The 14,176-nt window shown below is 37.5% G+C and overlaps 1 protein-coding gene across 2 annotated transcripts in view; it reads right to left on the reverse strand.

Moving 5' to 3' along the window:
- Nucleotides 1-13,014, reverse strand: part of lmtk3 (lemur tyrosine kinase 3) — a 27,331-nt gene extending 14,317 nt beyond the window's left edge. The window contains exons 1-10 of one of the 2 annotated variants that reach the window (XM_015381232.1): nucleotides 12,591-13,014; nucleotides 8,232-8,365; nucleotides 6,509-6,656; nucleotides 4,841-4,914; nucleotides 4,527-4,645; nucleotides 3,420-3,507; nucleotides 1,976-2,124; nucleotides 1,803-1,887; nucleotides 1,598-1,719; nucleotides 161-310 (exon numbers count right to left, since the gene is read on the reverse strand). In XM_015381232.1, the coding sequence (XP_015236718.1) occupies nucleotides 161-310; nucleotides 1,598-1,719; nucleotides 1,803-1,887; nucleotides 1,976-2,124; nucleotides 3,420-3,507; nucleotides 4,527-4,645; nucleotides 4,841-4,914; nucleotides 6,509-6,656; nucleotides 8,232-8,365; nucleotides 12,591-12,675 (1,154 nt within the window). In that variant the 5' untranslated portion in view covers nucleotides 12,676-13,014. Of the gene's footprint in view, nucleotides 1-160; nucleotides 311-1,597; nucleotides 1,720-1,802; nucleotides 1,888-1,975; nucleotides 2,125-3,419; nucleotides 3,508-4,526; nucleotides 4,646-4,840; nucleotides 4,915-6,508; nucleotides 6,657-8,216; nucleotides 8,366-12,590 lie in introns of both variants that reach the window. The other variant, XM_015381231.1, reaches the window with a different exon arrangement.
- Between the last annotated feature and the right edge of the window lie 1,162 nt (nucleotides 13,015-14,176).

Genomic DNA, 14,176 nt, shown 5'->3' on the forward strand with positions numbered 1-14,176 from the left:
ATATATATATATATATATATATATATATATATATATATATATATATATATATATATATATATATATATATATATATATATATCTGTGTGTATAAATAAGTAAATGAGGCTGATGCTGCACCGATTTATTAAAATGATAGGTGAAATAAATAATTACGAACCAGTAATCTGCATGTGTAAGTTTAAGTCTAGGCTGGGCCAGAGTGATCTGTCGCTCTCTAATGACAAAGGTCAGCACCTCTTCATCACTCAGGTGTCTGTGGGGCTGCGCACCAAACTCAAAAAGCTCCCAGATCACTACCCCCAAAGACCTACAAAAAAGAGAAAATAAGCATCAAATGATTAGAAATTCTGTGAAGAGAATGAGTAATTGTTGACTCCTAACTTATAAACAGGGCAATGTTTAAATAAAAAGAGCAACAGTTATGAAACTATTGTTTTTGTCCAATTAATGGAGTGTTCTTTGTCTCTTATAAGGTGAATAGCATTAATATGAATTAACAATTCTAGTTTTTGTTATTTAAGTTGATGTCTGGAGAGCACGAATTCCCAGTTGTTGATTTGAGAACCCCTTTTAGTATTTGTTGATCTTTAAACCAAACTTCTGGTTTTTTATGCTCTTGTACCTTTCACTTTTTACATCCTAACGCTGATGGAGAACATGGAGAAATTGCTATGAGTTTAACATATAACATTTTCATTTTGAATTTTCAGACAAAATATTTAGCGTTTATGATATTGTGGATATTTGAGTGCAAAACATTTACCTGTTTAGTTTTTTCCGTGTATTTTATTCCACACCAAGATCACTTCCAAATTAGGACAATTAAAAGGTTATTTTATAAACTTTATATTAATATTTTAAATTAGGGTGAGGTTAAATCAGTTCAAATCAATGATTCTTTGAAGAATTTGGCTAAAAGCTGGCTAAAAGCTAACAGTTTCGTTTTTTTGTTTTTTTTACAAAACAGAAGGGGAACTTCAATTTGTTTTTCATATAAAATAAACAGCTCAGCAATGTTTATTCAATAAAAAAAAAACTGGAATTAAAGAATCAAGAGCAGAGGTGTTAATAGTGGGGCTTCAGAGTGATTTTGTGCAGCAACCGACCTCCATTTATTCAGCACTTTTTTTCAAAGTATTTTTGAAAGTGAGAAAAAACAAGCTAACATGCTATTCCTACATGGTAAATGTGTACTGTTTTTTCTGTGTAAGGAAGTGGATACAAGAGACAAGCAAATTTCCCACACTGTCTCTAATCAAATAAAAAATTTGATTATGATTTCAAGGTTTAAAGTTGATAACATAAAAAAAACAAGGCTGGACAGGGGCCCGAGGTTGTGTTTAACCATAGGCTTTCAGCAAGATATCGAGGAAAGTTCATGGATCTCGAAAGCTCATCTTTAAAAATTAGCTTTAGTAAGTTTCCTGTTTCGAAATCTACTTGAGCAAACTAAGTTGGATTTATTTTAAGGGTTCTTGAGCATCTTTACCCATGGTACCAGTAAATATGGAAGGATCTGCTATGGATTTTTCACAAAACAATTGTCTCATACAAGTTAGTTTTTTTTCTGAGTATTATATCAAGAAAAACCCACCACACATTGCTGGTTTTGGTTTGGTCTGTAACAATCAGAGATCCTCTGTATTCTTCCAGCAGCTCAGGAGCAATCCACCGCAGAGGGATCCACAGCTTGTCTGGAGTCAGGTAATAATCCTCCTTTAGAAAAAAATGCACCAATATATTATCTACACTGTTTAATATGTTCACTTTTAGAGGACTACCAATATAGGTTAACAGACCTTGTAGTGGTTGTGCGAGAGACCGTAGTCACCTATTCTGACAGTGAGGTCTGAGGTCAGAAGGCAGTTTCTTAAAGCCAGGTCACTAAAGACAAAACACAGAAAAATATCAGATATTCTCATTTATGTGCATTGCTTAAAAAAATCTAGGTGACATTAAATTCCCGACTGACCTGTGGATGTAGTTGTTTTCGTGAAGATGCAGCAGACCTGATGTGATCTCAAAGGCCATCCTCTGAAGAGTCAACAGGTCCCTGGTTGGCAGGTCTGGAGTCATTCCATCTGCCTTCCTCTGGGCACGCAGGTAGCGCTTCAGGTCACCCTAAGATGTACAACACAAGCAGTTTATGTCTAGCAGAAGGATTAGTCAACTCAGTTTGTCTATATACATGAGCATTTTGAAGCAAAGCAAAAATCTGTTGCAATGCTGAGTATGAGAGAATCCTGCAGTAAAGAAACATACATTTTTAGACATTTTCCATCCCAGGGCATCAAAAGCAACACAGGGATTAGTATTGATCTTGAAGCCTTTTTAGCATTCATTTGTGTTGCAAGGAGCAAAAGAATACAATCCAGATGGAAAATATTCACAGAAAACATAGAATAGGAGTCTTTTTCAGAGGACATCAGTGCAGTTTGGATTCTCTCACTGTTGTAATTGGGATTGATCTGCTTGTTTCCTTGTTTGACCTGAGAGTCCACTCCTAAGGCTGCGCTAATGAGTCACAGATTGTTCTAGCTGAGAAACAGGAAAACAAACCGACCTAAACAATAGATCTTCTACAGTTTTCCTGATAAGGACACGGCAGAGCATTCCTCATGCAAGGTAGAAGAAGATGTTTTTTAACTACTTCTGGATGAAAAGCAAATTGCACATAAAATACGGCAGATATAAAGCTTATGGAATTATCTGCTATTTAAGTCAAGTTATTTATTTTCTTATATGAAAGGGACAGCTTAATTATTCATCCTTCTTCATATCTTTTCAAATTTTGTCAAATTACGCCAAGAAAACTGCTAGGTACATTTGGAATAGATTTAAAACGGAGTAAGGCTTTGAAAAAAAAAAATCACTATTGAACTTCCCAAGGAACATTGTTCACTCAATTATCAATCAAAGGAAAAAACTCTGACATGTGTGAGAAATAGGGGATTTAAAAAAGGAGCTGCAGAAAGCAAAGATTGTGACTTTCATAAAATTTGCTTTTATGAAAGAGGGACAAGAAACAAATTATAAGACGTCAAATTAGAGTCACAGCGAGTGTGAAGTAAAGTTCTCTGCTTAGAAGAAAATTTATGCTTTTTTGCCTACATTTAGAATGTGTTTGGGTAAACCCATAATGACGCATAGCGGTGGTCATAACATGCTGTGGGATTGTTTTCTTTGTTCTTTTTTTTTTTTATGTGACAACTAATTAAATCAATTTGCAAAGAACAATTTGGAAAAGAAATCACAAAAATATACAGAGCTGGTAAAAAATGCTGCAAAACATTAATGGGTTGTAAGGTACTTTGAAGTATCTAGTTGTGACCACCTGAATACTTTAAAAAGCAGTGTATCTCCCATGGCGCCCCATATTTACTGTAGCTTTATTCAATCTTAACACTTGCCCTTACCAGCTGACAAAACTCCATAACCAGGAGAAAGGGGATGCTCTCACTGCACTGCCCTAAACATTGGAGGATGTTGGGATGCTTCAGGCTCCTGAAAGAGGAATAACAGAAAAGAAAAAATGTTTAATTATGTTATTGTTCACAACTATGATGGTGATAGAAAATTATGAGCATGTATAGATAAATCAAAAAATTAATAACTGCAACAATGTGCTCTTCTTAAGCATATTTTGATTTAGTATTCTTGGATTCATTTACGGTATGCCACCAATTATGGTGAATTAGATAAACCTGATATAAAGTTGGCTCTCCTTGAAAGATTTTCCTGGCGTTTCCTAAAATGATCTATATTCATAATGATAAGGACACAAGAAAGGAGAGGTCTGCCGTTCTGGTCCTGGAATACACTTTACTGTAGATGCATGCCTGCTGCAAGCCAGATAAAGAGCTGCATTACTACCTTAGTGTAACGATTTCTTAGATTCATAGTTTGTTGGAGCAGGGATGCATTAAAAGTTTCTGAAAAGTTGCTCTTGTGGTCATCTGTATTGTTGGGTTTTGATCAGACTAGTTGAGGTTGGTCAGCATGGTCACTGAAGCACCCAAGTATTTAAAGATATTGAGGAGGATGTTCTGTTTTCGGGTGGATAATCTAAATAAATGGTCCTCCTAATTGTCAATCATTCTGGTGATATGTTCAAATAAGGCTGTTCTACGTGCTCGTCCCCATTTTCACTTACCAATGGTGAATCTGACATAGTGGAAAAATTGCAAATCTTCTTTTGAAAGTAAGCTTGTATGAAGGATGCAAACAGCAACTTTTAAACAGAGCGTGCACGAGGAGAAATGGGCTTGTGCATGCTCTTGCACATGTTTAATAGGCGTTCCCTCTCGGGAGCAGGTGCAGTGTTAGTGCATGTGCATTTTTTTAAGTGGGGAGGGCAGGTTTTTAAAAAAACTGTGCAAAAATCTACTAGTATACATTTAATATCTCATTTTTCTTTACACCACAAAATTAGAGGCTATTTTTTGTAAAAAAAAAAATGTCCTGCTACAGTACAAGAACATCCCATTTTGTTTTTTGTTTTTATCTTGTGCAGCTTCTCCCACCTGTACGGCTCTGACTCAGCCAGGAACTTCCTCTGTTCCAGGGGGCTGGCGCTCACACGCAGCTCCTTCACCACAGCCTGGGAAGAGCCGCAGTCACACAGCACTTCAGCCAGGATCACCTGCAAATGATTGATGGACAAAAACATGCAAGAAAGCCCAGGATCAGACGGCCGATCAACACTGTTGCCTGACTTTTGATTTGCAATGTAAGCAGTGGACAGGATTAAACCGGAGCCCACCGGAGAGGAACAAAGTCGATGATGTTGGGGATTATGAAAAACTTCAAAATGTATATTAAAAGGCAGTCTTCTTACCTTTCCAAACCATCCATTTCCGATCTCCTGGAGGTAATTTAAAGCGTGTCTTTTAAAACACTGAGATTTGGAGTCTGTGAAAAAGACATAAATAAAGGAGGTCAGCACCTGATATTATTTCTGTATTTTGTAACTCTTATAAAAAAAAAGCATATCTGAAAAAAACAGATAAAGATACAAGAACTTAATTTTCTGCATCTTTATGCTCTGAATCTAAAATGCTGATTATAGACATTTAAAATAAAATATATGCAATAATCAAATACATATCATGGAAAAGATCTTAATCAAGGGAGCTATGAATATTGATGGCTGCTGAACTTGGATTGTTTATGAAAAACTCCCTCTGCTTCTTGAATTCAAATTCTAACTCATTTCTTGCTGCACTGTAGTGATTGGTGGCATTTATACTGTTAACAATAAACTTATCAATAAATAAACTGTTTATGTTCACAGTTAATGTTTTATTTATCTGATTTGGCTTTTCTATAATGGGAAACATTACAGCACATAATCCTAGGATAATAATAGAAAGAAATTATATTCAAACATTAACCTTAAAGGAAAAAGTACAACACTTACTAAGTAACAAAAAAGTTAATATTTTCTTTTTATTTCACAACTGAATTGATCAGATTTAAAAAAAAAAAAAAAAAAAGGGCACAACAAAAGAAAACGGAGCACTTAAAACTGCATTAGTAGATCGATAAGATAAGTTAAGATAAGATAGACACTCCAGGTCCACTCTCTCCTTTTGTGTTCTATTAAATGATGGCAGGTCAAGAGTAATTCACACCTTTATACCTTAATGAGAATAACAGAGAGTCCAAAGTCATCTTGAGAAAAACCTGGATGAATATTACTCATGACATTTTCTAAAGATTTTAAGAAATTGTGTCTCATTGAGAGGAAGGATAAAGAAATTAATTATGTAAACTACTGTTTAATTTTAGGTCAAATGCAAAATTTTGCCTATTATACATCTAATATTTACTTGCATTGCATTGATGCTGTTTTTATTCCAGTTAGCAAATGAGGAAAAAGCTGCTTAGAACTTTGGCAGGTTACCAGTCCAACACCTGGCAACATAGAGACAAAGTACCATGCACACACAGGCAATTTACGTATGAAGAAAAATTAAGCTAACAAGTTAGTTTGGAAGGAAGCCAAAGTATCCCCATATGCACAAACACATGAACTCCAACAGAAGGCTCCAGTCTGGATTCAAAGCCAGTCTGTTCTTTCTCCAAGGCAACAGTGCTAACCCTTTTGACCAAAAAAGGTGTTTCTCCTTATCTTGTTTTATATATGTTAGAGGTCAAATATCTGGTTCAAAAGAAATTTATAAGAAACATCTCTTTAAATAGACTGACACCATGGCCTTTAAAAAGATGCATTCCTCCTTAATGTGTCTGCCCAAACGTCCCATGTGTGCTGCTCAAACTGAGCACTGATGCAGAAGCATCCAGGATCATAGTTTCCACTTCGCTTATATGTGAGGCAGGGAGCCCAGTGCTCCTGGCTGTGCACTCGCTTTGAGACCTTTAATGCATCCACCTCAGTGGCTTAGGCAGCGGACCGTGAGGAAGTTTTGAACAAGCAGGACAGTAGGCATCTTTGTTTTTTTTAGGGGTCAAGTACAAGTAGGAGAGTCCAAAAACGGTGTACCTGCTCCATTCTGCAGGGCATGACAGTTTGGGCGATCTCTGACTGGCAAGGTGTAGACTTCAGGGAGGGAGGGACATGATGACAGGCTGTCCTCCTGAATGGGACTGGAGCCTCCAGAGCATTCCTCTCCATCTGTATTGTCAAACTCCTGGTTGGGTCAAAAGAACATAAAAGTTAAATCACACCATGTTAACAACATACTGGGTTTTTACACAACATTGTCCTCTAAAAGTATTTATACCACCAACTATTTCATATTTTGTTGAGGTATATAAAACTTAATGTATTTCTTTTGGCTGTTATGTGCTCTGGTCGGATGGTATCAGTGTAACTAGTTGGTCAAAGAGCATAATGCTGTTTACCTTGTATGAATAAAATCCACCATTATGGGATAGAATGTCATGTAGATGTAATAAACACAAACAACCAAAATAGTGTTCCTACAATAGTCGTACTTATTGTCCTCTGCTTTATCTAGGACCGCGTCGCAGAGCACAGCAGTTTTAGCAATGCTATAGTTTCACAGTTTCCATTTTTTTCCAGGGGGAAACTGTCTCTGCCGTGGCTGTTTTTTGTACGCAGCACTCCTTAGTAGGGCTGAAACAATTAATCAGATTAATCATGATTAATCAATTATTGAACTAATTTAGTAACCAATTAATTGTTAACCAGAGTATAGAGACTGTAAAAAATGCCTTTAGCTGACAGAGCAACCCACTTAAAGCAGCAATTATACCAAGATTGTAAAAAGAATATATGAATATTTTGCATTTAAGATAAAAATAATCTTTTTCATCTGTCAATATGCTCTATGCAGTACTCCTCAAGTGGAAAAGTCTTATTGTCACCTGTTTGATTTTGTCAAAACATCTTCTTTGGCTATCCGATTATTAATCGACTAATTTGAAAAAATAAGTGACAAATTAATCGATTTGCAAAATAATGGTTAGTTGCAGCCTCTGTAGGTTAATCCTAGACCTGTACACTCCTGGATGGAGAGATCGGCACTAATTACAGTAAGCAATGTACTGAAGTTTCCATCTAAAACATTTACTGATTTCAATTATTTCAAAAAATCCTCTCGTACTTCCCTTTGCAAAGGCTTGTTTATCCAGTTGTGCTCTGTATAACTTTGTATTCACTAATGGGAAACTTGCTCTAAAAGGTTAAAGAACTTCTGGTTTTAATATGTAAATTAACTTCAAATTCAGGCTGTCTGAGCTTAAAGTATTTTGGAAAGGAGGAAAAGGTGAAAATACAAACAATGCTGGTAGAGACATTGTCAAAAATACACCTTACAAAGGAAGGTGTTTCTACTAAATATCAACCAAATGCATTCCACACTTAAAATGTCTCTTCCTTTACCTTCAGAATCAAATACTCCTTTGAACTGATCTATCACATGAGATCCCATTAAACCACTTTAATTTCTGTAGCCGTAATGCAATTAAATGTAGTTAAGTTATAGAATAAATATGTTTTTAACTCTTAAGCCTAGAAAATGTTTTTCTCTCACCAAATGGCATTGCTTGCACTCCATAAAGCATGAATACAATCTGGTCAAAATATCAAAACTTTGCAGGGACTGAACTAACATCTTATTCCATGAGGTTGGATTTTTTTTTTTCTTTACCCCTGTTGTAACTCGTCATGCAGTAAATGTCAGTGGCATGCACAAAAAAAGCAGAGAGGTGGATAAATCTCTTACATCTTGAAGACTTACATTGAACCCCACGCCTCCTCTCTTACAGCAAAGACAGGTGAGGAGCAGCAGAACGAAAGAGACGAGCCCCGAGCAGGAGATGAGGATGATGACATATGGTGGAGGAGAGAGGGACTCTGCCCTGGTCTGAGAAACTGGACAGAAATAAAAACATAAGAGAAGAAAACTTTAAAGTAAATGGGGGTTCTAGGTACATTAAAAAAGATGTGTTTATCACAAAAAGTTTTAATATTTTGTTGTTACTTATTTCAGAAAATGAAATGATTATAGCGTAAATATTTCAAGGCTTTATTAACTGTATTATTGAGAAGAGCGGCTTACAGGTCATGGAAACCCAAAATTCAGAGCCCTAAAAAATGGAATAGCACATAAGGTCATTTAACAAGGATATTCAAAACAGAAATGCCAGGTTTTAAAAGTAAGTTCCTTTCTATCCACTAACATTCTGCATGATTCATTGCAGGGTGGCATGGAGCAGATCAGCCTGTAAAATGTTATGGAAGTCCAGATTATTTGATATTGATCTTGTGATCATCTGTATTGTTGGGTTTGGATCAGATTAGCTGAGGTTGTCAGCATGGTCACTGAAGCAGATTTTGGTACCTTTTGTCCTGCTGGAAAATGAAATCTGTATCTTCATAAATCTTTTCAGCAGACTGAAGCATGGAGTCGACTGTGGACTTTATAAAACACAGATTGTGGAAACTTCAAACCACACAGCTTCTCTTCCTCTCCACTTTTCCTTGGAAACTCTTGGGCTTTTATTTCCAAATAAGATTAAGAAAATGCAACCAATATCAGACGATGAGGCCCATGTTTAGGATCGGTCTATGCAAAATGATTCACTGTCATTTCCCTGAAATTCTGGCATGGGTTTTGCCTGACAGTCATCTCGACAAAGAGGTCAACACTACGACACTTCTTCCTTCCACTCAACTTCTCCGGGTATGCTAGCGGGAACCTTTTGAGGCTAACCCTCCTTAAAGAGGGTGTCAGTGATTGCTTTCTGGTCACCAATAAAGATAAAACTCTTCCTAATGATTGTGAATCCCATCGACTCAGAGTGAGAGACCAATTAGAGGTTTGGGAAACCTTTGTAGTGTTGAGGTATTAAGCTTATTAGGGTTTGACAACATTACTTTTCAAAGTTGACTTGTTCATAGTATTTTGAATATTTTTTAAGCACACATAATTAAAGATTTTGGTTATCTATAAGCTATAACCATCAAAAATATAATTAAAAAAAAACTTTAAATACTTAACTCTATCTGTTATAAATCTGTATAATAAATTTCATTTTCTGAAATGAGTCTCAAAGAACACTTAACATTTCATGATATTCAAACTTTTTGAGATGTTGTCTCAGTACATCTAGTAGGGCGGCCAGAGGGAGAGTAAGAAAAACTTAAAATTCACTGAACCACAAAAGTGTAAAAATATTTTTTACACAAGTGCTGTGTTTAGCCATTGGAGCATAGTCTTAGCTGCTGTTTTTGGGACACTCAGGAAAATCCCAATGGACAGCTGGTATCAGGAGCGGGAAGCAAGAAAACAAATTAAATCATTGTCTGAATCAGTAAAAAGAGGGGAAACAGAGACTGTAATTAAAGTTTGAAGGTGGAAAAAAAATACCATTCCAGTAAGGAGAGTAAGCAAAGGGAAAAGGTAGATATCGGAAATGGCATTCCACTCAGGAAACACGGTTAAGAAGCAAGGGTAGGGTCGCTGGAGTTAACATTTCTATAAAATAAAATAAAGGAGAAGGGGTTGGAAACTGGAATATAATTACTCAGTCAGGAAGGTTTACTACTCAGGTTAAAGACAGAGGAATTGGGACATGTGATATTTGTACCTCAATGAAGATGATAGTGGGAAGTGAACCATCTGCAGAAAAGAAAATTGGCAGGGCAATGAGGTTAAATACCTTTCAGGTATTCTTGGTTGATTTTATTTCAACTCTCTTTTCAAAAATCAAAGAAAATAACAAAAATAGATAACATTTATAACTCTAAACATCAAGAGCCTGACTAACACACTAAAAGTGGGAAACATCGTGTTTATTGTTAATTCCGCTGCTTGACAAGGTATCATTACCCCATAAACTGGTCATCTGTAAAGATAACGCTTTGTCACCCTAAACCACCAACTTCAGCACATTTTAATGGCATTTTATGACAGGCCGACGCAAACTGGGGCATAATTGTATTGTGGAAGAAGAAAAAAAATATTTGTTTCCTCAAAGTTCAGCCTATGTCACTATAATACCTTTAAATTAACTCCATTTTAACCAGCGACTCTGTGAAGGCCCCATGTGGTTTTTAGAGATCCGAAGAGAACCAAATAAAGCCTTTGAAGACCAAATGAACTCAGAAAGTTATGGATAACCTTAAGGTATGGTTAGATTATAAAACCAGATTACAAGTTTAAACATCACACAAAACTAGTCAGCCTGTCAAAAATGGGAGGAGTGTGCTGCAATTGAAAAGCAGAGCAGCAGCCAAAAGACCCATGATTTTGTATGGAGAAGCTGCATTTATGCAGTGCTAAGGTGGGTGAATTGTTGATACAACAATTATTATTAATTGCGGATACTTTGAGCACACCAGAAATATGGAGAAAAAGATGTGGTTAACATGTTGAAAAAGTTATTCTCGTCAGATGAGATCAGGATTAAATCCAAATGTATGTTGGAAGACTGACTAAGCACATCAGCAGTGCACGGTAGTGGCAACACATTGCTGTGGGGAGGCTTTTCCTCATCAGGGAAGGGACCGATGTTGATGGAAAGATGGATGCAGCTAAATACTGGAGGAAAATGTCTGTGTTAAAATGGCCCAGTCAAAGGCGAGACCAAATTCCAGTTGTAAATCTGTGCTAAACAAATCTAAGCTGTGCAACCCTGTTAAGGGCTTATCTGAAAACTATTGACTCAAGAGGGAGTTAAAACAAATGACGGCAAATTCTTAAATCCCTAATTGTAAACCATACAGTTTTTCTTCCACTTCACAATTAAGTTATACTTCTCTCACATATAGTTCCAGTAAAATGTGTTGAAGTTTCTTGTTCTGATGGAATGAAATGCAAATCAACAGGTATGAATAATAAAGCAATGCATTTTTCAAATATCAGCTTTAAACATGACAGTATGCAACTCATGTGCAGATAAAAACACATTTCAGCAGACAATTGGTACAAAACACTATATATTTAAACATTAGAAATGTGATAAATAAGATACCAGAGGTCATATAAATCATAAATCATAACATCTGTCCTTCATCAAATTGTCCCAGTTTCAATGTCTGAGTTCCTCATTAAAATTCAACAATACATTCCTCCACAAGGTCACCAAAGTGTAAACACAGAATACATCAATTTTAAAGCATTTTCTTGATAATCTAACGACCCAAATATTTCCACTTGGCATGAAAACTGCTACAGCTCTTTTTTTTTTTTAAACCTGCCTTTTATTGATATGTTGTAAACTGAGAAAACTATCAGCATTTGAGTCCAATGTGGGCTGGTTTGTCTCTGCTGCTATTAAAAGACATGTGAGTAGCCTACACTGGATTCCACTGAGATAAAACAAGATGTAGCGCATAGAAAGCCTTCAAAACAAGCAGCTTCTGACTGTGTGGTCCCTCAGAGGACATGCACTACCCAACAAAAATAAAACCACAAACTGGTGGCTCCTGTCTTGACGCACAGTTCCTGAGCAGCGCTATTCTTCTCATCTTTCCCCAGACAGATGACCAGACAGACACTGCATATAAATAGGGACCCAACACAGGGCCTTTTTTTTTTTCCTCCAGCTCCTGGGCCAGCATTTATCAAAACAATACACCACCATACAATGACTGCACACATCACACAAACACAACAGACTGCAGCTCGAAGGGGGCGCACTGAGAGCAATAATAAAGATGCCACCAGTGGTTAATAGGTTAGAGGTATGATCTCCAAGCTGGGGATGTTTTGCACTCAAATGCTGACCTGGCTCATGATTTTTAGCTTTGCAATCTCCTTGCAGTCGGTGCAAGGGCCCTGAATCGCAACACCCTGCAAATATTTTCATCAGTGCATGTAAATATGGTACCCTACCCATCACCCAATCAGCTCCCCTCCTGTAATAATAATAATAATAATAATAATAACTGGAAGAAATGACTCAGGTAAACTAGATGATATTACTGTATTTAATGAGAGGAGGCCTTTTATTATCCATACCTGACTGAATCCTCCCACCCCCTTTATTCTCTGTCTTTCTTTTTCTTTTTTTCAGGCATCGCTGACAGTTTTTTTTTTTCTCACCACCAACCCCCTCATCCATCCATCCTTCCTTTCTCCGACTTTGCTCACCTTCCCTCTGCGGCGCTCCGAGGGCTCTCTCCGGGCTGAGGAGTGAAAGGATCCCCGCCACCATCACCCAGCAGTGGGGCCGCATCGTCGGCGCGTGCGGGTCGACAACAGCATCCGAGCGACGCCGGCGAGCCGACCGTCGGTGTCGGTGTCCTCCTCGCTCCCGTTCCCCCCCTCCACGGTCTGTTCCTTCTTCGTCTCCTCACTCCCCCCCTCTTCCTCTGCTTCTCCCCTAATAATAAAGAGCGTCTCCTCCTTGTTCTCTCTCCTCCTCCTCTAATCCGCAATTAAACACTGAGATGCTCTATTGTGCATCCTCACCCCGCCGCTCTGCCTCAGTCTGCTGAAAACAACCTTTTCTCTCTCTCTCCCTTATATTTCTATATAAATCCTCCCCCCTCATGTATCTCACAGTGTGTTGGAGGTTGTCTGTTTTCTCCTCCGCCTGCCTTTACGTCAGACGCGCGCATCGCGCATTGTCATGGTTCAGCTTCATCTTTATCATGGATGAAAACAAAAACAAATAAAGAAAAGCAATATAAACTTTGTTTTTAGGATGTTATTTTTTATTAGGATCCATTTTGGATATTGTCAAACATATTCAAGGGCGTAACGACGCAAAAAAAGGGCCATAAGCAACCTTATATGGGTGGGCCCCATATGAAGTAGCTATAACACCTGGTAAAGGTTCAGTTCCATAAATCGGCCAAGATGATACAATTATGCAATTCTCAGTAGTATATGATCAAACATCACTGTTCATTGGTGTCATCCCAAGTTACAAGTATGGCAAGCCAAGAATGCCACTATTCGCATCTAATTACAGATGTTTTTAGTGGGTTAATTTCAATCTTAGCGTGGTAATTAGATGCGAATAGTGGCATTCTTGGCTTGCCATATGCAAAAACTAATTTCACGTAGATGCTTATCTACGCTCTGGATTACCCATAATTCCAAGTTGTAGTGTAAAAAATAAAATACTCAAATACGTCGTTCTTTTAAGATCTTTACTGCGGTTTGAAACATATTACATGAGTGTATTTCTTTACCAACCGTCTAATGAAATATACGCAGTTGTTAACATAGTAAATAAAAGTACCACTGTCTGGTTTGCTATTGGTGTCGTGTTTAATCGGCTCACCATAATGTTGAAATCTGGCATGTATTGGGGTATAAATACGGTCCGGTGTGCAAAGACATTATAGTGTCACGTGGGTTTACAAGATATTTTTTGCGCCATTACATCTATGAAAGGGGAACACCGTTTTTTTTACATTGGGCCCTTGATTTATGGTATTACATCGTGTTCTACTCACCCATATAAGTTTTGTGTCATTTGGAGCCGTTCTGAAGATATTCAGTTAGTTTATATCCAAGTATCCGCGCGCCAGACTGGAGTTGTGACAGGCAGCCCGGGCCTCAGGCGGCTATGTCTACCCCTTACATTCGTTCGGCTAGCTAATCGGAATCGTTTAATTCCATTTCGAGAGCAAGATCATCTGTGGTAGTAGCACTAGACATCTTCCAGGCATGTGAGAAAACTAGCAGCAGTTCAGCGGACAGGATGAATGAATGATAGCCGGCGC

This window comes from Cyprinodon variegatus, unplaced genomic scaffold (genome assembly GCF_000732505.1).
Source record: "Cyprinodon variegatus isolate N-32 unplaced genomic scaffold, C_variegatus-1.0 Scaffold229, whole genome shotgun sequence".
In the NCBI taxonomy this organism is placed as follows: Eukaryota; Metazoa; Chordata; class Actinopteri; order Cyprinodontiformes; family Cyprinodontidae; genus Cyprinodon; species Cyprinodon variegatus.